Below are 24,841 nucleotides of genomic sequence, written 5' to 3'. Positions count from 1 at the left end.
AGTCGTGTCTGACTCTGTGCGACCCCATAGACGGCAGCCCATCAGGCTTCCCCGTCCCTGGGATTCTCCAGGCAAGAATACTGGAGTGGATTGCCACTTCCTTCTCCAATGCATGAAAGTGAAAGTGAAGTTGCTCAGTCATGTCCGACTCTTCGCGACCCCAGGGACTGCAGCCTACCTGGCTACTCCGTCCATGGTATTTTCCAGGCAAGAGTACTGGAGTGGGTTGCCATTGTCTTCTCCGGTACTGTGCATAGAAGTTAAATAAGCAGGGTGACAATATACAACCTTGTCATACTCCTTTCCCAATTTGGAACTGGTCAGTTGTTCCATGTCTGGTTCTAACCATTGCTTCTTGACACGCATACAGGTTTCTCAAGAGACAAGTAAGGTGGTCTCTTGAAGAACATTCCACAGTTTGTTGTGATCCACACAGTTAAAGGCTTTAGCATAGCCAATGAAGCAGATTTTTTCTGAAATTTCCTTGCTTTCTCTATGATCCAACGAATGTTGGCAATTTGATCTCTAGTTCCTCTGCTTCTTTGAAACCCAGTTTGTACATCTGGAAGTTCTCAGTTCACATACTGCTGAAGCCTATCTTGAAGGATTTTGAGCACAACCTTGCTAGCACGTGAAATTAGCGCCAAGTGCACTGAGCACCTATAATGTGCTGGGTACTACTCCAGGCCCTGGGGATATGAAATGGACATGATCCCTGCCTTCATAAAACCTACTGATCAGCAGAACTGAAAGAAAGAAAAATGCTATGAGAAAAGTGATTAACATTCACCCAGGGATTAATCTTAAGACCACTGAAAAGACAACTCCATAAAAGAAAGTCTGTCTACATCTCAATTTCCATATCCCAGAATAGGAATGAAGGTGACTGAAATGGAAGGTTATTTGTATAACTTTGCCCAAGATGCCTAAACTGAAGGGTTCTCTTTACTGCTTTCAACTAAAGCAAGCAGGTATCTAGCATGGCATCCATGTTTGCAGCAGGAAGGAAAATACTTACTGAAGCTCCAGGTACTTGAAAGTTATTTCTATGCCTATGAGAAACAGGTGATATATTCTATAAGATGTGTGTTTGCCAGTTCAGTCACAATTCTACCTGGCCCTTCAGCTGGGACATTAAGGTGAAAGTTGTAGTTTGGGTTCTATGAATATAAACTGAAGATTACTGATAAACTTAAAAAAAACTAACTTCTTACATGACAAACAAACGAACCTTTTCATATCTGCCCCTTAGGTACTGGATGTAGCTCTTTAAAGTTTATGATTTTAGATCATGTTATAGCTATTAACCATTTAGGATTTTGCTTCTAATTATTTCAAACATATCAACTGAAATAGCTAACAAGTTTTCAATTCTACTGTGATAATTTTTCCAGTACAGCAAAATTACTACTTACAATGTCTGAGAAAAGAAATAAATACTTCTGAAATTCATTCATTTATAAAGCTTCCAGCATAGGCTTATATGTGTTTTTATACGTGCCCAGGTCTTAGAAAGGGGTTTCTCTAGTGGTTCAGTGGCAAACAATCTGACTGCAATACAGGAGACTCAGGTTTGATACCTGGCTTGGGAAGATCCCCTGGAGAAGGAAATGGCTACCCACTCCAGTATGCTTGCCTGGGAAATCCCATGGACAGAGGAGCCTTGTAGGCTACAGTCCTTGGGGTCACAAAAGAGTAGGACACAACTTTTTGTTTAAACAACAAATAAACAACAATAACAATTTAGACCTTGTTATTGTTGTTTAAAGCAACTAAGGTGCAAACCTGGCCTGGCCCCTCCCAGGATTAGAAATTCACACTGTGGGGGTTGATTTCTGGTTCTCTTCAATAGCATATTTTGTTACATTGATTAAATCTCACATTTGATTAAATCTCACATTTAAATAAAAGCAGGGCTACCATGTAGAGTTGTGGAGGCTCTGTATTATTCAAGGGCACATGTCCAAGTGGGGACATTTTATCATAGACATTGTGATAACAATAACAAGGTCTTTGAAAAATGTTATGATCTCAATAATGATGGAACACTTAAAACATGGTTTTATAATTTAGTCATTTAGTCACTGTTTCTTATTAAAACCTAGAACTCTTTTAAGAGAATACTCTTGAGTTCCATAAACTTTTGTTTCAAGGTTGTTGTAAAAGTAATTTTCAAAAGTTTTTTGTTCTGTTACAGGAATTTGGTTATTTCTCCTTCCATCTAATTGTCATTTTCAGTCAGACTTCAAATATTTTTGTTTTGACTCAACCTCTGGATAAATTTAAAGTTGAATATAATACATAGAAAAAACCCTGATGTTGGGAAAGATTGAAGGCAGGAAGAGAAGGGGACGACAGAGGATGAGATGATTGGATGGCATTACCAACACTATGGACATGAGTTTGAGCAAGCTCTGGGAGATGGTGAAGGCCAGGGAAGCCTGGCATGCAGCAATCCATGGGGTTGCAAAGAGTCAGACACGACTCAGTGACTGAATAACAATAATACATAAATCTCTTCTATGTGGCAGTGGTGAGAAGTTCTGCACTGACCCATAGTTACCTATGAATTAATTTAAAAGTCACTTCCCCTTCCTCAGATACATTTATGACCATTTATCAGAAAAGCATCATAACTGACATCACAATGTCTATGATAAAATGTCCCCACTTGGACATGTGCCCTTGAATAATACAGAGCCTCCACAACTCTACATGGTAGCCCTGCTTTTATTTAAATGTGAGATTTAATCAAATGTGAGATTTAATCAATGTAACAAAATATGCTATTGAAGAGAACCAGAAATCAACCCCCACAGTGTGAATTTCTAATCCTGGGAGGGGCCAGGCCAGGTTTGCACCTTAGTTGCTTTCTTAGACGATGAAGGGGGGTAATCTGGGCACCATCTCATAGGACTTCGATGAACGTCTGTGAGATAAGGCAGGGAGAGAGCCGACACCATGCCCTGCCCCTGCCCTGTCTGAGCCAGCATCATGGACAGGATGCATCAAACAAAAGCAGTGCTGACTTCAAATGCCACTAGTGTCAAAAGAGGGGAAACAATACCTAGAGGCTTGACTTAGAATGAAAGTGTTAGTCATTCAGTTCTGTCTGACTCTTTGCAACCCCATGGACTATAGATTGCCAGGCTCCTCTGTCCATGGAATTCTCCAGGCAAGAATACTGGAGTGGGTTGCTTCTCCAAGGGATCTTCCCGATCCAGGGATCAAAATGGGTCTCTTGCATTGCAGGCGGCTTCTTTACCATATGAACCACCAGGGAAGCCAGCTTCTTCATTAAAAATGAGTTAATAAAACACAGGAAGTCTTAAGCCGGACCAGTAAGACTGAGAATTTTGCAATTTCAGTTTTAATGAATGTTAATACTTAAAGGTCCAATAAGAAAATAATTTCTGAGTGACTATCTGGCTGGGCCCTTCAATTCAGGGCCACTACTCCCCTTGAAGTGGCCTTGGGTCCACCTCACCCCAACCTCCACTACCACCATCCCAGGATTGCTGCACCAGCCCTCGCAGTTCCCCTGAACCCCAAATGCTGTGAACAGCCCTCTATGTATAAACCCTCCTCTAATTACCCTTATCTAACTGAGCCATCTATTTCCTGTTGGGACTAAATTATACAATCACTTCACACACTAACAGTACAGAAGAGTTCCTGCATCATGACATGTTTTACGCTTTGAGTATCTGTTTTTCTCTGCTATTTGTTGTTTTTGTATTTTTTTGACTATAATTCTTTTGGGCTTCTCTGGAAGCTTAGATGGTAAAGAATATGCTTGCAACACAGGAGACCTGGGTTCGATCCCTGGAAAATGCCCTGGAGAAGGGAATGGCAATCCACTCCAGTATTCTTGCCTGGAGAATTCCATGTACAGAGGAGTCTGGCGGGCTACAGTCTATGGGGTTCCAAAGAGTTGGACACGAGTGAGTGACCAACCCTTCTACACTTACTATTTTTCATACATTTATTCAATTCACTCACCCAGTCGCGTCTGACTCTTTGTGACCCCATGGACTGCAGCACGCCAGGCTTCCCTGTCCATCACCAATTCCCAGAGTTTACCCAAACTCATGTCCATTGAGCCGGTGATGCCATCCAACCATCTCATACTCTGTCAACCCCTTCTCCTGCCTTCAATCTTTCCTAGCATCAGGGTCTTTTCAAATGAGTCAGTTCCTCACATCAGGTGGCCAAAGTATTGGAGTTTCAGCTTCAGAATCAGTCCTACCAATGAATATTCAGGACTGATTTCCTTTAGGATGGACTGGTTGGATCTCCTTGCAGTCCAAGGGACTCTCAAGAGTCTTCTCCAACACCACAGTTCAAAAGCATCAATTCTTCTGTGCTCAGCTTTCTTTACAGTCCAACTCTCACATCCATACATGACCACTGGAAAAACCATAGCCTTGACTAGATGGACCTTTGTTGGCAAAGTAATGTCTCTGCTTTTTAATATGCTGTCTAGGTTGGTCATAGCTTTCCTTTCAAGGAGCTGCTGCTGCTAAGTCGCTTCAGTTGTGTCCGACTCTGTGCGACCCCATGGACTGTAGCCTACCAGGCTCCTCCGTCCATGGGATTTTCCAGGCAAGAGTATGGAGTGGGGTGCCATTGCCTTCTCCACTTTCAAGGAGCAAGCATCTTTAAATTTCATGGCTGCAGTTTCTCATGTAGCCTAAATTAAGGATTCAACTGAGCCTTGGGAATGGACTAGAACTAGGGACTGGAGTGTCACACTGAGATTAGCAAGCCCTCTTGGTCCATGTTGCATTTCTCTGTTTCTCTGCATGTCAGTGTCATTCTGCTTTATCACTACAGAATGATCTGCACTGCTTCCAGGTACACATGATAGAAAATGATCATTACCGACCAGCTGCAAGTATGTAACTCCACTATTCAAAGGAGCAGCCAGCAGAGATGGCAATCCTATACTCAATCCAATTTCCTCAGTCAGGTGACCAACTGAATGAAAGCCATGTTCTACTAAGATAACCAATTCTGTTACAACCATGTATTTAAGAGCAAGGAAATTTTCAGAGAAAGCAAGATGACTAGCTGAGACCACAAAAGTCATTTCTAAAATTTCAAAACAAAGACCATTACTATGCTAAAATATAATAGTGATAGTTTTAACAGTTACTGCTGTGCCTGTGAAACCTTTTCTAAGATCTAATAGCTTTCAGTAAGCAGGATAATTACAAATAATAACATATTTCATCCTAATTCTGTTCCAAAGACACATTCAGGTAATATAATTACTCTGCAAGAGAGGTTACACTTGGATGTTTCCACATAACTGCAGGCATCAAAACAACTGTTGATTACAAAGCTTAGTCACTGCCACAAATTCAGACTTCGCTAATTAAATGGAGGCACAATCCCACTAAGTAGAATAACTAATTAAATGAAACTGCTTGGATTCATTATAAAGTTAATTTCATATGTGAAAAAGTGTTACAGCCTGTTAGAAGAGCATCCATGCTTAAAGCTTAAATGGACACCAGTTACAAACAGCACACTTGGGTCACTTCCAGCAAAACCTCACAGCAAACATTCTAAACCCAAGCCTTCACAGAAAGATTAATATCACTTACATAAAAAGTCAAAACACAAACCACCTCAACTAAGTTGTTAATACACTATATATAAGCAATCCAAAGCTTTTTCTTGGTGGGGAAGGCAGATGGCAGGGGTGGTCAGCAAGGGATGTACAGCTGTGGACCAATATTTAGCTCAATGTTTGGGTTTACCAATCCTTAGACTACAGCAGTTTCTGACTCTGTGATGAATATAAGAGGCTGTGTACCTGAGAGACTTCACAGAACAATAGATATAAAAGGAAGCTCAGAGTTCACTTCAGCTGACCTCCCATTTTGACTCAGACCCCACTCAGGTTTTAACCACCCCCACTTCAGCCTACTTCTTGGTTTCTCCATAGTTCACCCCTTGCCATCCTGTCTACTCAGTCTAACTTCCTCCTGCACTTACATGTCTCATACTTTTTTTTTTTAAATCTCTGTCTGCCTTACCTGCTCCTGTTTGGATTGCACTCTCTGTTCCTAAATCAGTCAAGTTCCCTGATTCCTGGTCTAGGCTATCGCACTGTAATCAAAGCAACCACTCCCTTACCCAAGCCAACCACAGTCTGGCCTGTCTCCCATCGCACCTTGGCCTGACCTATGAGTGCAGCTGCCGCTTCCAAGTACTGCACAGGCGCTGCCTCACCCCTCCTGTGATGGCTATACACTCACGGCCTATAAGCTCCAGATTCACCCTCTTTCACTGCTCTGTGAAAATGAACCTGAGTTCTTTAAATGTTTTTCCTTTGATGGTTGGCACTCAAGTTTTGTCAGTAGGAGGAGCTGAAGAGACACTGTAGGAGGAAAAGGAGTTTTGCTTCCTGTTTCCGGTGTTCTCACTGAGCAGGCTCCCGCAGCACCAGAGGGTCCTCCAGTGCTTCTCTAGCTTCTGCTTGAGGTTTGTCTAGTCACCTAAGAGCCCTGTATTTAAGGAGCAGTCTACCCAGTCTCTTCAATAGGAGATGCTGAGAAAACAGGCACATTAAAGCAATGAAATTAGAACATTTTCTCACTCCATAAACAAAAATAACCTCAAAATGGATTAAAGGTCTAAGTGTAAGACCAGAAACCATAAAACTCCCAGAAGAAAACATATACAGTACATTCTTTGACATAAGTCCCAGCAATATTTTTTGAATTTGTCTCCTCGGGCAAGGAAAACAAAAACAAAAATAAACCAGTGGGATCTTATCAGACATTGCGCGGCAACGGAAACAAAAAGACATGGTACTGCGAGAGAATATATTTCAAAATGATGCTTGATTAGGCATTAGTATCCAAAATATCCAAAGAGCTCATACAACTCAATGTTAAAAAAAAGCAATCTGATTGAAATATGGACCGAAGACCCGAATGGACATTTTTACAGGGAAGACATACAAATGGCCAACAGGCACATGAAAAGTTGCTCAACATCACTAATCAGGGAAATGAAAATCAAAACCACAATGAGCTATATCATCTTGCCTCTGTCAGAATGACTATTATCAAAAAGACAACAAAAAATAAATGCTGGCGAGAATATGGAAAAAGGGAACCCTAGTACACTGTTGGTAGAAATGTAAATTGGTATAGCCACTATGGAGAACAGTATGGAGGATCTCAAAAAAGTTAAAAGCAGAACGATCACATAATCTAGCAATTTCACTTTCTGGTATAAATCAGAAGAAAATGAAAAGACTAGTTTGAAAACACATGCACTCCAATGTTCACAGCAGCATTATTTACAGTTGCTAAGATATGGAAGCAACCTACGTGTATATCAACAGATGAATGGGTGAAGAAGATGTAGCACAAAAATATATAACAGAATATTACTCAGCCATAAAAAAGAATGAAAACTTTCCATTTGTAACAAAATGGATGGACCTGGAGAGTATTATGCCTAGTGAAGTAAGTCAGAGAAAAACAAATACTGTCTTTTCACTTATATGTGGAATCTGAAAAATAAAACAATGAATATAACAAAAACAGGCTCACAGATACAGAGAACAAACTAGTGGTTACCAGTGGGGAGAGGGGTTGGGGGGGCAAGGTAAGAGAAGGGGATTGAGAGGTATAAACTAATAGGTCTAAAATAAAATACAAAGATGTCAAGTACAGTACAGGGGATATATTTTACATTCCCAACATTTTATAATAACTTTGAATGGAATATATAAAAATACCGAATCATCTCAAACTAATATAAGATTGTAAATCAACTATACTTCAATTAAAAGCAGTATATGCATTGGTGAACAGGCAGAATATATATGATTTCTTAAACTAAGCTGAACTCTGCCCACCCTTTCTGCCCAATCTTAGGAGTGATTTCCTTACCCTGAAGCAACACAGAATGACAAATCTTTCACATACCTTCTCAGATGTTTGAAAACAAAGATTTTGCTTCTGCTTTGCCTTCTTTTCACCAGATTAAACACATCCAGTCCCTTTAATCTCTGATATAAATCTTTATCATCTTAACAGCCTTGTGGATGCACCTCCCCTTCCACCAGCTTGGCAGCATCCCTTCCAAAGCCCTGTCCCAGTACCAAAACATAATTCCTCATATGGTCTGACAGCCTGGTGCAGTGTAACAGGACTTTTGCTTGTGATTAAGACTCTGCATCTCCCTTCAATGAGTTAGGAGCCACACTAGCATTCTGGAAATTCCGTGTTCAAAGGTGGCTCGTGAGTCAACTGAAATACCCAGATCTCTACACAAAACTAACTATCAAGCAGGATTTACTGATCTTATACTTTTTCCTTCCCCCGCATCAAGAGAGAGACCGCTTTCTTCTAGCACTGCTCAATTGTTTCTTTTCCCCTACTACTCTTAAAGCAATGTGCTGTGTGCTGTGCTTAGTTGCTCAGTCATGTCCAACTTGGGGAAGGCACTGGTGACCCACTCCAGTACTCTAGCCTGGAAAATCCCATGGACAGAGGAGCCTGGTAGGCTGCACTCCATGGGGTTGCTAAGAATCAGATGCCAACTGAGCGACTTCACTTTCACTTTTCACTTTCATGCATTAGAGAAGGAAATGGCAACCCACTCTGGTGTTCTTGCCTGGAGAATCCCAGGGACGGGGGAGCCTGGTGGGCTGCCTGCCGTCTATGGGGTCGCACAGAGTTGGACACGACTGACGCAACTTAGCAGCAGCAGCATGTCCAACTCTTTGCAACCCCATGGACTGTAGCCCGCTAGGCTCCTCTGTCAATGGGATTCTCCAGGCAAGAATACTGGAGTGGGTTGCCGTGCCCTCCTTCAGGGGCTCTTCCCAACCCAGGGATCGAAACCAAGTCTCCTGCATCGCAGGCAGGTTCTGAGCCACCAGGGAAGCCCTCTTAAAGCAACAGCCCGGATTAAAAATACTGCTGCAGTATGGAATAAGAATAAGCCTCCAGTAAAAGATAATTCCACACAACCCAGGATGATCTATTATGTTCAGATATGGCCAGACCAGGCCCAGCCACAGTTCATAATACAGTAAGCATTCATTTTGGTGATATATTTCCAATTATATATATATATGTTACATATATCACCAAATATTTTTGTTGTTCAGTCACTCAGTCGTGTCTGACTCTTTGCAACCCCACGGACTGCAGCACATCAGGCTTCCCTGTCCTTCACCATCTCCAGGAGCTTGCTCAAAGTCATGTCCATTGAGTCAGTGATGTCATCCAACCATCTCATCCTCTGTCATCCCCTTCTCCTCCTGCCTTCAATCTTTCCTAGCATCAGGGTCTTTTCCAATGGTGGCCAAAGTATTGGAGCGTCAGCTTCATCATCAGTCCTTCCGACGAAAATTCAGGGTTGACTTCCTTTAGGACTGATCGGTTTGATCTCCTTGCAGTCCAAGGGACTCTCTAGAGTCTTCTCCAACACCACAGTTCAAAGGCATAAATTCTTTGCCTCCCAAAATAGCCCCTTGAACAACTCTTTCATTGAAGTCTCATTTACTGTTTCATGAACAATATAGTGTCCAAGTTCAAGGAATGTATAGGAACCTATGAAAATCTAGCCTTTCGTTATATAAAGCAATAACTATGTTGAAATGCATGAAAAGTAATGAGAAAGGAAAACATTTCTGATATTCCAAAGTCAAAGTTATGCATTTAAGGCTGATCAATAGTGCTATCGGGCTTCGCTGGTGCTCAGATGGTAAAGAAACCGCCTTCCACTGCAGAAGACCTGGGTTCAATCCCTGGGTCAGGAAGATCCCCTGGAGAAGGAAATGGCTACCCACTCCAGTATTCTTGCCTGGAAAATCCCACGGACAGAGGAGCCTAGTGGGTCATAGTCCATGAGATGGCAAAGAGTCGGACACGACTGAGTAACTAACACACACACACGCATCTACCTAAGATTTCCCTGTTTTAGACTATATTTATAACAGGTTAGCCTACAAAATGCCACTAAACTCAAATATTAGATATGCACGATACTTTTATAATTTTCACTACAGCTCCTTTATCTATTAATGACCATAATTCCTCTACAGTAAGTCCTTCCCTGAGACGTACACTGTCAGCATATTCTCCACCTCTTTTTCTCATCAGGTGTCATTGCACAAACTTGGCCTCAAATCCTAATTGAACCACTAGAATTTACTTCTCCCTCTTCCTTAGTTTAACAAGTATAAGTAAGACCACACCCTTTCCTATTAAGTTGCAGCCCGGAGGGCAGCTTATAATGAAGTAGACCAGGTGTCAAATGTTCCTGCTCTAACCTAAATTAAAAATGCTCCATTTCCACCATTTCCTTTTTAAGTTTTCCAGGGGGAAATAAAGTTTCCCTGAAAATATCTACTGCTGAGGAATACCATACAAACAAGGCACGACAGAGCCTTGACAATTCAGTACCCACAAAAAGCAAAACTGTCCTGTTTCTGGCCAAGGGGGACTGCAGCCGGAAAGCTAAACATCCATTAAAATTCTATCTTCCTTTTGTCAACGGTTTTCACGTGTTCAGTGGAATGTGGCTCCCAGCCAGCACATCTCTCAGCCCCCCTGGTGGCACAGGGTGGCATCTGACCCTTTCAGTGAAATATTCATTCAATGGAACATGAGCACAAGCCTTATGTGACTTTGCCAGGCCCAGCCTGTAACACCTTGAAAAGCCCTTCCACGCTCTTTTGAGTTTGGAAGCCACACTCTGAAGACGGCAGAGGGACTGGTCAGCTTAGGGTCCCTGAACAATTACGAGGAGCCGAGTTACTGCTGACCTGAAAAGCTTACCTCAGACGAATTTCCTGAGAGAGGGAAGAGTGACTTAAAGCATACAGAAGTTCATGGACTGTTGGGTCTTTTGTTTCAGCAGCACAGCTTAGGTAACAGAAAATTCTTAAAAAAACAAAAAAAGTTTGGGGAAGGAAAAGCGAGGAAAAACATACATAGACGGCAAACTCTAACGCTGGGTTCAGATGAGAGACAAACAGCATCCATGGTTTAATAATCCCAAAGGGAAATAACCTACTGGAATAAAGCCTGGGACAGCGTACTGCCTCTTGAACATCACTCAGCCACATCTTCACCTTCTCACTCATCACGTCACATCTCCCACAGGAATAAGAACTCACCCCACGACTCTGATTCTTCCCCTGACTTCAGATGGCAGTTCATCATCTTAGTCCCAGCCATGGATTCTTTTCCTGCTCTCCAGTGCCAGACACCATAGCTTCATGGTTAGGTATAAGCCTAATCACAGAAAACTGCTGGAATTCCTACACACTTTCATATTCTTCATTTGCCCATTCTACCAGTTCCTGTTATTTTAGCTCCATTTACGGTGACCAGGACTTTGTGACTGTTCCTTATTAATGAAGTCACTGGTCTCATCCCATTATACATATGCTACTGCTGCTGCTAAGTCGCTTCAGTCATGTCCGACTCTGTGCGACCCCACGGACTGTAGCCTACCAGGCTCCTCCGTCCATGGGATTTTCCAGGCAAGAGTACTGGAGTGGGGTGCCATTGCCTTCTCCACATTATACATATACTGGGTTGCTAAATTCAGATTCATCTCCTAGAATAGCATCTCTATGACTACTGCCAAAAATGGAGTCTACAGATTAGGGACTGGCAAATTATGGTCTATGGGCCAAATCTGGCCTATTGCCATTTTTGTAAATAAAATTTATTGGAACACAGCCATGCGCTATTACATAGCAGCTTTTGTACTGCAATGGCAACACTGAGTAGCTGTAACATCATAGGCTGCAAAGACGAAAATACTTACCATCTGGACCTTTAAAAGTTTACCAACACCTGGTATAGACCAACATCATTTCTCATAAAGACAATGGCAGTTATCTTCTTATACCTCATTCATTCAGCACCACTACAAGCACCTGAACTAGCAGAATAAGAAAACCAAAGATAAATAAACATATATATGTATATACGGTACCAAGGATATAAAAGATATGTTACTTACTCTTCAGGAGTTACTAGTGTACAGAGAAAATGAATATTCATGGGGGGAGGCAGACATGCTGGTAAGATATATACACAAAAAGCCCTAATATAAAAGAGTGTACAAGTACCAAATGAGTAGTAAAATGAGTCAACTAGGCAGACACAGGAAGGAAAGATAGGGAAAAAATGGGCAGAGGATCTGAATACAGATTTTCCCAAAGAAGATGTACAGATGGCCAACATGTACATGAAAAGGTGCTCAACATCACTAATCATTACAAAAATGGAAATCAAAACTACAATGAAGAATCCCCTCACACCTGTTAGAATGGTGCCTGCATGCATGCGTGCTCAATCATGTTCAACTCTTTGCAATCCCAAGGACTGTAGCCCGCCAGGCTCCTCTGTCCCTGGAATTTTTTAGGCAAGAATACTGGAATGGGTTGCCATTTCCTACACCAGAGGATCTTCCCGACCCAGGGATTGAACCTGCATCTCTTGAGTCTCCTGCATTGGCAGAGAGATTCTTTATCACTGTGCCACCAGGGAAGCCCCACCTGTTAGAATGGCTCCATTCAAAAAGACAAGAAATAAGTATTGGTGAGGATGTAAGGAAAAGGGAACCCTGTGCACTGTCAGTGGGAACATAAATTGGTGCAGTCACTATGGAAAACAGTATGGTGGGCCCTCAAAACATTAAAAATAGAACTACCATATGATCCAGCAATTTGAAAACACTAATTAGAAAAGATATCTACACCTCTATGTTCACTGCAGCACTATTCACAATAGCCAAGACATGGAAATAAGCTTACCGTCCATCAATGGATGAATGGATAATGATGGTGCAATGGAATATTATTTGGCCATAAAAAAGAAGGAAATACTGCTATTTGAGGGGTGGGTGAAATGAATGAAGGAGACCAAAAGGTACAAACCTCTAGCTATATAATAAGTAAGTCCTGGGCATGTAATGCATAGCATGGTGACTACAGTTATAATGCTGCATTGTATCTTTGAAAGTTGTTAACAGTAAGTCCTAAAAATTCTCATCACGTGAAGAAAAACTTGTAACTATGCATGGCTTCTTTGGTGGCTCAGATGGTAAAGCATCTGCCTACAATGCAGGAGACCCAGGTTCAATCCCTGGGCCAGGAAGACCCCCTGGAGAAGGAAATGGCAACCCACTCTAGTACTCTTGCCTGGAAAATTCCATGGACAGAGGAGCCTTGTAGGCTACAGTCCATGGGGTTGCAAAGAGTTGGACATGACTGAGCGACTTCACTTCAATTCATGGTGATGGATGTTAATTGGACTTATTGTGATGATCTTTTCGTAATATATGCAAATATCATATTATGTTATACACCTAAAACGAATGTAATGTTATAGATCAAATATATTTCAATTTCAAAAAAAGAAGGAAAGGTGATTTCCATCTAGTAATCAAGACAGGATTTATGGAAATGATGAAGCCAAGGTACGACTTTTAACCAGGAATAGAGCGGGTGCATAGTAGATAAAGATAGCACAAGGTAAACTGTTTCAGTCTATAAAACATATTCCATCCACATACTGTTTTTCAACTTCAGGTTTCAACCACTGGTAACAATGCTTTGGGCATTTGTAGTACTGCTTTCTGAGAGCCTCCAACAGCATCGGCCTCATAATGTCTCTGGCTCATCTCCCCGTTTTTCTTGCTCTTCTGCTTTAATCTCTCCACTCAGAGACTTGCAGCTGGGCTGCTCTTCCACTGGACAAGATAAGGCACAAGCTACGCTGTTGTAACAAAGGGACTGAAAAGCACATGGGACTCCAGAAATGTTTCCTTTCCTGGTAGGTAGGCAGTTGAGGGTAAGAGGACATTAATGCCATCCAGGGACCCAGGTTCCTTCTATCTAGTTGTTCCACCATCATCTAGAGGGTTATTTGCCTCCACAGGGTCCAGCTGACCCATCCCTTCCACATCTACATTCCAGCCCAAGGGAGGGAGAAAAATGTAGAAGACAGAACAGAAATCAGTTTCCTAATTAAGGATGTGAACCAGAAATTACACTTTTATGCCATGTGGGCTACCCAGAACTTAGTCATGTGCTAGCTGCAAAGAAGGCTGAAGAACATAGCATTTCGGAATGGTCCAATACACTAGAGCCAGAGTGCCAAGATTAGTGATGCCAGAGGAAACAGGCTAGGAAACAGGAGGATTTCACCTGTCTTTTCCAACATCATCCATCCCCAATCTAATTTTTTAGTGCAGTGCTCCCCAAATTGTGTCCTACAGACCACTCTTCTGGGAGAAGCTATTAGGAATGCTGTGGAGTAACAGACGTCTGTGATCAACGTCCTTCCCACTCTCAGATTGTTCTGATGCCCAACAGCAAAGGTGTGTAGCGAAGGAACACGTCTAACTTGGTATGGCTTAGCCCAGAATTCTTCAGACTTAAAAGAAGAGGCAATTTGTTTTTTCTATATTATCTATTAACACCCTAGGGATCAATGTCCAACTACAGGGTATCAGTTTGTGATACAGAGTTTAATTTAATAAACATAATTTCTACAAGGTTTTAACATGGCATCTAAAACTCTAATCCAAGTCAAATCAAGGACCATACTTCACAGAGAAAGCTTCCTGCCACCTGATCAGAGAGCCTACTAGACCCCAGTTCCTCTCAGATTCCAACTCTCTGTGCTCATACCTTTTCTCCCTACTCTAGATGTGTCTGCTAAACTCTTCCTCACCCCCTGCTCTCAGAGCTTGATTGAAATCTCACCTCTTTTCATCTCTTCAATTCCTAATGCTGTTTCTTCTCTGAATTCTTCCAGTATTTATTGTCTCTGATATTTGACTCTCATGATCCAAATGGTGAATAAACATGTATCTCTTTTATGTATAGGTATGTTGTCTTACATGTAATTTTTAGGGATCTTTTCTGCAAGCATTCACACCTAGCATGAACCACCACAACTCCCATTTTATAACTGATTTTAAGGGGATTATCATTCTAAATTATTGAAGTTTTAATGATTAAGTTTTTAGTGCTGATGTGCTCAGTCATGGCTGACTCTTTGTGACCCCATGTACTGTAGCCCTCCAGGTTCCTCTGTCCATGGGATTTTCCAGGCAAGAATACTTGAGTGGGTTGCCATTTTCTTCTCCCAAGCTTTTAGTACCAACACTAATAATTTTGGGCAATCACAAAACAGCACATCACAAAACAAAAACCAATATGATCTAATGCGCTGAGAATTCCATTTACGAACAACCTCATCAGTAGAGAAAAGCACTGCCTTCCCCACATGTAAGGAATCACCCAAAATCACCATCACGCTTACAGAACAGCCAAGAAAACAAACACCAGGCTGTCCTGACAAAATTTATGTTTCATTAAATCACGTTGACTTATGTCCTTTAAAAAGCCTGATGTGAAAGCATATCTGAAACAAAACAATGAACCAAAATCTATTTGAATACTACAGTTTTAATATAAATATGATACATGAAGATTATTTTGGTTAACCTTAAAACAATCTTCAACATTCAAGGCTCAAATCACAAGAGGTAGGTAAGAACACTTTAGGTGTCTCCCTGGCTGGAGTCAGTGAGGAAGAGGAAACTGAGAAGGTCAGATCTGAAGAGAATGCACCATGAAGGTAATCTATATAATGTTTAGTTCTTTATCATTCAGCCCTTCATTCCTCTACCCAATAAGCATTTATTATGTACCTACTGTGACAGGGCAGAAGCCAGAGAAAAGGAAAAACAGTTCTGACCACAAAGGGCTGAGAGAATCCACATGGGAAAATCGTATGAACCCAACTAATGCTAATACAGGTTAGAGTGAAGTCTTTTCATACTGTTCATGGGGTTCTCAAGGCAAGAACACTGAAGTGCTTTGCCATTCCCTTCTCCAGTACTGCAGGTACCGTGGGAGTGAAAAGGAAGTGTAATTAATTCTGCTGGCAGAGACCTACAGAGACTGCGTAAAGACTGGGGTAGGCTGTGTGGGTACTGGAACTCAGTCTTGGAGGATGCGACTTCAAAAAGGTGAAGGGGAGAGTGATCGGGGGCAGTGTTGCCAGTGGAACATCATAAAGGCCACCAGGGACAAGCAGCAAGAAGAGGTGTGAGTCCCTCGTGGCTGATGTGGGCCTCGCAGAGGATGCAGTGGAAAGTGGGACTGGAGGGATGAAAACACATGATTTCTGGGTCAACTGTAGCTTATGTACAACGCTTGCTTACCTTGGTTTCACTAACAACAAACCCACAAAAGCATCTTGTCACAAACCCACAAGGTCAAAATAAACCATACATTCTCCTGAAAAAATGAAAACGGCTACACGGTACATTCTCTGAAACATTCCCAAAGCAGAGTTACAGAAATGAGTTATCAGACTATAAAACGTCACAACAAATATCCTCTAGCAAGGGCTCAGACAGCCAGCACTATGCAGTTCTGTTTGCACACATTTTCTAAAACAAAATTTCAGGTTTAAGGTCACATTACTGTCAGTCTCTCTAATAAAAATGCACATTTGTATTTCAGCTACATTACTGGCTGAAAAAGCAGTTTTTCATCAACAGCTTTTAAAAACCCCCTCTTCAAATATCCCATTCATCTACTAGTCTTCAAGTTCGATTTAGAAAAGGCAGAGGAACCAGAGATCAAATTGCCAACATCGGTTGGATCACTGAAAAAGCAAGAGAGTTCCAGAAAAACATCTACTTCTACTTTATTGACTATGCCAAAGCCTTTGACTGTGTGGATCACAATAAACTGTGGAAAATTCTGAAAGAGATGGGAATACCAGACCACCTGACCTGCCTCCTGAGAAATCTGTATGCAGGTCAGGAAGCAACAGTTAGAACTGGACATGGAACAACAGACTGGTTCCAAATCAGGAAAGGAGTACCTCAAGGCTGTATATTGTCACCCTGCTTATTTAACTTATATGCAGAGTACATCATGAGAAATACTGGGCTGGATGAAGCACAAGCTGGAATCAAGACTGCTGGGAAAAATATCAATAACCTCAGATATGCAGATGACATCACCCTTATGGCAGAAAGTGAAGAAGAACTAAAGAGCCTCTTGACGAAAGTGAAAGAGGAGACTGAAAAAGTTGGCTTAAAACTCAACATTCAGAAAACTAAGATGGTGACATCTGGTCCCATCACTTCATGGCAAATAAGTAGGGAAACAATGGAAACAGTGGCTGTCTTTATTTTGGGGGGGCTCCAAAATCACTGCAGATGGTGATTGCAGCCATTAAATTAAAAGACGCTTGCTCCTTGGAAGAAAAGTTATGACCAACCTAGACAGCATATTAAAAAGCAGAGACATTACTTTGCCAACAAAGGTCCATCTAGTCAAAGCTATGGTTTTTCCAGTAGTCATGTATGGATGTGAGAGTTGGACTATAAAGAAAGCTGAGTGGTGAAGAATTGAAGCTTTTGAACTGTGGTGTTGGAGAAGACTCTTGAGAGTCCCTTGGACTGCAAGGAGATCCAACCAGTCCATCCTAAAGAAAATCAGTCCTGAATATTCACCGGAAGGACTGATGCTGAAGCTGAAACTCCAATACTTTGGCCACCATTGGAAAAGACCCTGATGCTAGGAAAGATTGAAAGCAGAAGAAGGGAACAGCAGATGATGAGATGGTTGGATGGCATCACTGACTGAATGGACATGAGTTTGAGTAAACTCTAGGAGTTGGTGATGGACAGGGAGGCCTGGTGTGTTGCAGTCCACGGGGTCGCAAAGAGTCGGACATGACTGAGCAACTGAACTGAACTACTAGTGAAACTCATACCAAAACAAACAAAATATCTGACACAAAGAGACAGCCACACATGAACACACACACAAATAAACACACAGTCAGAAAAATACACACAGTCAGGATTTGTCAAGAAAATTGATAACTTCTTCTTTCCTCCAATCAGGCTCAGGGCACTTACTTTTACTGTCATGCCTTAGAAATGTAATTTAAGAAGCACATTCAGTATAAAAACACTCTTACAACAACAAAATAATTGAGAGTTCCCAGTGGAATTAAATATACTAGGATTACCACCTGTGTCCACAGCAGTATTATAAACCAAACCATCTTACTCAATCAGGTAATAAGAACCTCGGGTAGAAGCCAGACTCATGGTGTGACCCTTGTCAATCTTGAAGACTTTTTCCCCCCTTAAGTTTGCCACAATAAAACTGTGCATCTGTCAGTTTCTTGATATGAGGTTCAATGTTTCATGTCACTTCTTGATTCTGCGCACAGGCTATAGCAATTTCAACTCTTGCTCCATTTCTTGCCTCTCTTTTCACTGTTCCCTATTTCCTGCCCTCAAATCTATTCAGAGAAGTCTCTTCAATGGACTCTGTTGACAGTGCAGGTTTCACACATCACTTCTCATCAGCATCGAGCTGATGAATCCTAGATCGAGCTCTAATTGTCCCCGAAAAAGCTGCTGAACAAATGCCTGGACTGCATGCTCTCTGTTCCTGTAAACTAAGGTAAAAACGATGTAAAATCAAATAGCGTCATTTACGAATTAAATAGGAAAGTCACAATAAAAAGTTGACCCAAACTCTATTTTTTACCCAGGTGAGGCTAGTGGAGGTACGAAGGAGCTGGGAAGATTTAGGACAGGTAAGGGTAGTAAGAAGCAAAAAAGGTGAGACGACAGTCAACAACCTCAGTACCACTGCCTTTAAGAGACAATCACACTTGTCAATTACATCTCAAGACAAAAAAGAGAACCATGGCATCAAAAGTAGATTCTTAAGGCAACTCAATACAATCAATATGTGTGGCACACTTTCTGCGGGTGAAACACCAAGGAGACTGGACAGCAGACTGATTTGCCGCGCTCTCACAAACCGTGCTGTGCTTAGTCACTCGGTCGTGTCTGACTCTTTGCAACCCTTCTGACTGTAGCCCACTAGGCTTCTCCGTCCATAGGATTTCCCAGGCAAGAACACTGGAGTGGATTGCCATTTTCTACCCCCAGGGGAATCTTCCCATTCTAGGGATCAAACCTGTGGGATCAAATCCAGGGATTGTCTATGTCTCCTGCAATGCAGGTGGATTCTTAACCCGCTGAGCTATCAGGGAAGCCTTTGAACACATTTCTTCAAACACCAAAGAGCTGATTTTTAGAATTTAATAAAGCCTTCTTTACGTACCACTTTTCCCCATTAAAAGATAATTACAGAAAAATGGGTGAAGATATGAATGGAGGGAAAAATGAAGGCAGAGATGATGAAACCTCTCTGAGTATAGTAAATGAGTATGGTAAATACATAAAAGGCGTGTCATAAGATCTTTCACATTTGTTAGAAGGTGGAGTGAAAATCTGACTCAAGGCTTTCTGGCAGCCAGAGCATAGAGTGAACACCCCTGGCTGTATACTTCAGTCTGCATAATAAACCCTAAATCAGCTCAGGGGAAGCCCAATTCTAAGACTAAGACTAGACAGTGGTATCTTCCATAAGTCCTTGTAAAAGGCACCTCTTAAAGTGACCACCAAGTTTTATAGTACTGTTTCTTAAAAGGTATGCCAATGAAGAAAGTTCAGTAAAACATTTGGGTGGTGGATCCCACACCATGCAGTCTAAACACATAGCTCAGAAAAAAAAGCTGACATGTTGTTTTAAAAACCAGGAAAATTAATACTGCATGGTAAGTTAAATGGGATCAAAAATCAGATACTTCTCAAATACAGCTAAGATAATGCTATTTTATTATTAATACCTATTGGTTTATAGCCTGTAGGTTAGGCCAAGATGTCTATTATATAACGGTTTTAGGATTCTAAAGCTGGATTCTCTTGAAAAATAACACTTCACAGATGAAATAACTAGCAATGACAGAATTAAGTATTAGAACACGACAAATCATAATTCCTAATACTACTATGCCATGCTCACCCCATGTCAAATAAATTTCAGCTTCTTTTTAAAGGGTAAAACAGTTATTAAAATCATTAGTTAAAAATGCCACTTTACTGACTGCCTAAGATCATAAAAGAGGATTTTCAACCACTAAGACATTCTGACACTGACAATATTTTATTCAACAGTGTGTTTACAACCTGTGGTAAAATAATAAAATGGTAATTTTAGAGATGAAAAAGGCTTTTGAGACCACTTAGACAAATCTTGTTTTGAAAAGGGAGTAAAACAGGCTCAAGTAGGCTGAATGACTTGGCTAAGTTCAGGAGCTAAGTGGCGGCGGGGCTGGGTTGACCATCAAACGTTCCAATTGCTTAACACCAACGAAATTAGCTGCTCATTTTTATTCTATGAAGTAAACACATTTCGTTTACACAGCTACTGACCAACCAATATTTAGCCTCTGGTTTTCTACTGCAGTTTCATAGGGACTGCATTCAACAAATATTGAATATTTATCTGTCAAGCTACAAAATGATCTTCCAACTTAGAACTTGCTGTAAAACAGAATCCTGTTAACTTGAAATAAACAGTAAAATAAAAAAAATAAATAAAACTCAGCACTAATACCTATGTGCTGGGAAAGTAGTAACGTTTAACATTTAATAGACAAATTGGTCTAGAATTACTTTGAGACCAAAACATCCATGTCTTCTCTACAGTGTAAGTACAATCACAGGAAGACAGCTCTGAAGTCAGGATTATAGACTACAACTTGCCAATTACAAACACATGACAGAGAATCATAGGAAAGTATCAAACAAGAATGACACGTTTATTAAAGATGAAAACAACTTCTAAATTGACATTTGGTGGTGGCATTAAAGGCTTCCCTGGTTCCTCAGATGGTAAAGAATCTGCCTGCAATACAGCAGACCAGGGTTTGATCCCTGGATCGGGACGATTCCCTGGAGAAGGGAATGGCTACCCACTCCAGTATTCTTGCCTTGAGAATTCCATGGACAGAGGAGCCTAGTGGGCTACAATCCATGCGGTCTACAGAGAGTTGGACACAACTGAGTTGAAACATGTTTATGCTTTGTTTCTAGGGGTTAGGAAAAAAAAAAGCAGAGGCAATACTTCTCTGCAAAGTACACTTGACTTTTTAATATTTTAAACGTAGCTTATGTAGAGACCCACATACAGTGCCAGTGGCTTGAAATCACAGCAGGGAGTCTCTTCAGCTAAGTAACAGAAGATCCAAATTAAGGAAGGCACAATAAGGCAGGAGCTTTCTGTTTAGTGATTAATTCATTAGGCATCACGATCACTCGAAGCTGCATGCTCGAAAACAGAAAAGCCAGCAGGAGCCGTGGACTGCCTCGACAACCACTCGGCCACAGTGCAGGAGACAAGCAGAGATGTGGGACCCCCCTCCCACTCCCCCCTACCCCCGAACATGACTGTGGACAACAGGCCATGTCGCAGCCAAAGGCAACACAGCGTGCTCTGGCTCTCTTATGCCTCAGACTAAATGTGTCCTTTAAAAAGCAATTCAGCTATACTAAACATACCCATGTTGACAAACTTTCTTTCTACCCCCAAAATACTGGCAATTACTCACCTACCATGTGAAACATATAAACTGTCTATTTTTCAAAATCACCAAATGCTCCTGTAAGGCACATTCATACTTTCGGCAAAGGCCAAATATAATTGGGACTGCTTACTTGAGATACTATTAATGACAAGTCCTTGCAAGCTAGGATTTTATGAGCTGTCAGGTCACATATATCACTTTTTTTTTCCTGCTGCTTTCAGAGGCTCTAGGGATCTGAATGTTTACAACAAAATATAAAGAGAAATAATACTTGTCTTTAGTCACAGGACTTTTCATATCAAATGGGGCAATCACAAAACAGTGAGATCTTAGAATGAAAGATGTCCTTCACTATCAGTTAATTTGATTTACAGAAAATGGTTTAGTAGCCCTAACTAAAACTCTGAGGCAGCCAGGATATTTGTCAGTTCCTTTATGGTACAATTTCAAGAGCATATAAAGAAGTACACTCAAAACTTCTCTTTATTCTTTGGGGGTCTTCAATTAGACAAGTAAATCGATGGAAGCATTTCCATTTCTAAAGTTCAGCAAATTGACTTCACAGCACAGTGAAGACTTAAAAATCTGCAAATTAGAAACAGTCAAACATAAGGCTTCTTCAGATGATTACACAGACGCCAAGTGCTAGTCCGAGTTCCCCTGTAATTCCCCTAAAAGCCAAGTGAGCCCCACGATATCATTTTCCACCTCTTTAAAAGAGCACCCAATTCCTGCTGGGGCATGCAATGGCACTCCTTGGATAGCATCAGGTGGGAAACATGGAGAAAAGAGCTTAGAGTTGACAATCTGAGAAAGAGCAGCCAGTCTGAGGACCCATAAACATTCTACTCAAAATGTTAAATGGATTTAACAGAAAACTGACTCAGTCATTTAAATTTAAATGGTATATACTGAAGGGGGGGGTTGGTGGTCCTTGCATTGGGTTGCTTTACTGTTTGGTATATTTTTGACTGTAAAGTGCAACATTTATACTAAGACACAAATTTCACAAAATGAAAAAAAGCCTCTCTCCAATTAAGTCTACCACTTCACATCTTAAGAAGTCTGCCCCTTTCCTAGTTATAAGGAACAAAATGTTCTTCCTCATTCTCTTTCAAACTTTCAGGGAAGGCATTTAAAAATGCATTAAAAGATTTTTTTCCATCATTCCAAGCCCCGAGAGGCTTGGAGAGGAAAAGAAAAAAGAAAAAAATGAACAGGAAGTGAAAGTGACAAGAAAATGGTAACGGCATCACTTTCCGCTTTTCTTTCACAGCGCACAACTGAAGGGAACACATCTTTTCCTCGATAACAATCTGAAACGGATTCATGAAGTGGGGAGGCGGTGTTAAGAACTCAAACCACGCGCTCCCCAACCGCTCACACCTGGAAGGCTCGATTTAAAAAGTATGTCTTTCCTCATCAGGCTCTGAGTTGGGGCACCTGAGCTCCTGTCCGGCTTCGCAGCAATCCCAGCTACTACCAGCACTGTCCCCCTCTCTTCCTTGCCTCTTTTAGGGCACATCCACTCCTCCCCCCTCCTCCAAGCGACGGTTCCACACAGACCACATACAACCGTGTCAGGCCAACTGTTACTCACCAGCACACACGCATGATTCACCCGTCTCTCGAGTCTCGGAACAAAACGCGAGTTTTTCTTCCCTCTTCGAAAGGGAAGTGCTGGAGGTTTTCAGGATGGACATTTCGCTTTCCTACCACAGTGCTCACTCGGGGCAGTACTCCAGCCGCCCTACCGTTTTCTTAGCCCCCTTCGGCACCGATGATCGAGCCGACAGCAGAACGGCTCTGAAAATTTATTCCAGACAGCGGTTTGGACACGGACAAACTGCCTCCCGGGGTATTTGTGCTGCCCCCCACCTCCGGGCCGCAGCCTCACGGTCCCTGCACCCCAACTTAACCGAGGTGACGCGCCGGCGCACGTCCCCGCCACCCCGGTTTTCCCTTCCCTGGGCTCCCGGGGGTGACTCCGATTGTGGACACCCGGCCCGCATCCGCAGCCCGGGCGACCACTTGCCGGGGGTCCTCCCGCGCGCCGAGCCGGGCGGACGGGCCAGCAAAACGCAGAGGGTGTCCCTCCGCTGGGCTTTCGCGCCCGCCGAAGTTGCCCCACGCAAAGTTTTCCGGTCGCCTGCCTCGCCCCGGGCTCGGGCTTACCTGGGGCATGGGCGGCCGCCGGTGCGCTCGGCCTGGGGTTCTGGGGGTCGGCAACAGCCACGCGCGCCAGGGCCAGGGGCCCCTCCGGAGCATCATCCCGCCGGGCGCGGCGCTCCCGCTCCAGTCAACGGGCCATCGTCGGCGCCTCGCCGCGGGGAGCCGGCGTTCTCCGTGGGCGCAGCCTCGCCGGGCCCCCGCCTCCTGGCGCCGCGCAGCGCGGGGAGGGCTGACGGGAGGGTGTGTCCGTCTCCCCTCGGCTCGTCTTCGCGCGCACCCTGGCGCGACGCTGTTTTCTCTCCTCCGACCAAAATTTGAAAAGCGGGGGAGGGCGGGGTGGAAATAAAGCGCGAGGCAGCCGCCCTCCGCTTCTCCCGTTTTGAGGGGCAGCGCGGTTGCCAGGCCGGCCTCCTTGCCGCGGAAGCCCTTTCTGGAATGAAGGCGGCGGGCCCCCTTGCACCTTGCGGGCTGATTTCAAAAACTCGCGAGTAAATCTGGGTCCTCGGCGCTCTAGGGGCCGTCCGCTCCATTCCACCCCGCGGGGCGGGGAGGCGTGCGGTGAGCGGAGAAGAGCCACGGCCGTCTGGAGAGAGGCGGGGTCTCTCTGGAAGTTTCCCTCCTGGACTTGAGAAGAAAGCAGGAAGAGAAGCAGGTCCACCAAGGCCCCACCTCTCAGTTGGCTTAAGGCGTTGGGCTGTGATCGTCCTAGGCCCCAGAGGTTTTGCGGTTCACTAAAATGGTGACCCACCCAGAGCTATTTGGGACAGTCTTTCCCACAACCGAAGTGGCTTCTTCTTTGAAGCACGGGTTTAACTGAAGGAGGTGAAAGTTCTTAGTCTTCCCCGTGATTGGGAGATCTCATGTTTGACTTGGAGACATTTTGTTTGTAAAAACAAACACAAGCCATCTAAAAGGAGCCTAGTCCAACTTTCACATAGCTTCCTTACAACGGAGTTGCTAGATAAAACACAGGCTGCCCAGTTAAATCGGAGAAGGCAATGGCAACCCACTCCAGTACTCTTGCCTGGAAAATCCCGTGGACGGAGGAGCCTGGTAGGTTGTGGTCCATGGGGTCGCTGAGTCGGACACGACTGAGTGACTTCACTTTCACTTTTCACTTTCCTGCATTGGAGAAGGAAATGGCAACCCACTCCAGTGTTCTTGCCTGGAGAATC

The 24,841-nt window shown here is 42.9% G+C and overlaps 1 protein-coding gene and 1 non-coding gene across 6 annotated transcripts in view; one reads left to right on the top strand and one right to left on the bottom strand.

Annotated features, from left to right (window-relative positions):
- The window catches only part of MCUB (mitochondrial calcium uniporter dominant negative subunit beta), an 85,983-nt gene extending 62,111 nt beyond the window's left edge, over positions 1–23,872 (bottom strand). For 4 of the 5 annotated variants that reach the window (XM_081558222.1, XM_081558138.1, XM_081558383.1 and 1 more), the window contains exon 1: positions 23,670–23,872. In XM_081558222.1, the coding sequence (XP_081414348.1) occupies positions 23,670–23,765 (96 nt within the window). In that variant the 5' untranslated portion in view covers positions 23,766–23,872. Of the gene's footprint in view, positions 1–23,529; positions 23,642–23,669 lie in introns of those variants that run through there. The other variant, XM_081558483.1, reaches the window with a different exon arrangement.
- Positions 13,085–13,158, top strand: TRNAC-ACA (transfer RNA cysteine (anticodon ACA)). The gene has a single exon. It is a non-coding gene; the product is annotated as a tRNA-Cys (tRNA).
- Positions 23,873–24,841: the final 969 nt, after the last annotated feature.

This window comes from Giraffa tippelskirchi, chromosome 1 (assembly GCF_054371585.1).
Source record: "Giraffa tippelskirchi isolate mGirTip1 chromosome 1, T2T-mGirTip1v1.2.pri, whole genome shotgun sequence".
NCBI lineage: Eukaryota > Metazoa > Chordata > Mammalia > Artiodactyla > Giraffidae > Giraffa > Giraffa tippelskirchi.
The sequence above is the reverse complement of the archived record's forward strand: the minus strand, read 5'-3'. Positions and strand labels throughout refer to the sequence as shown.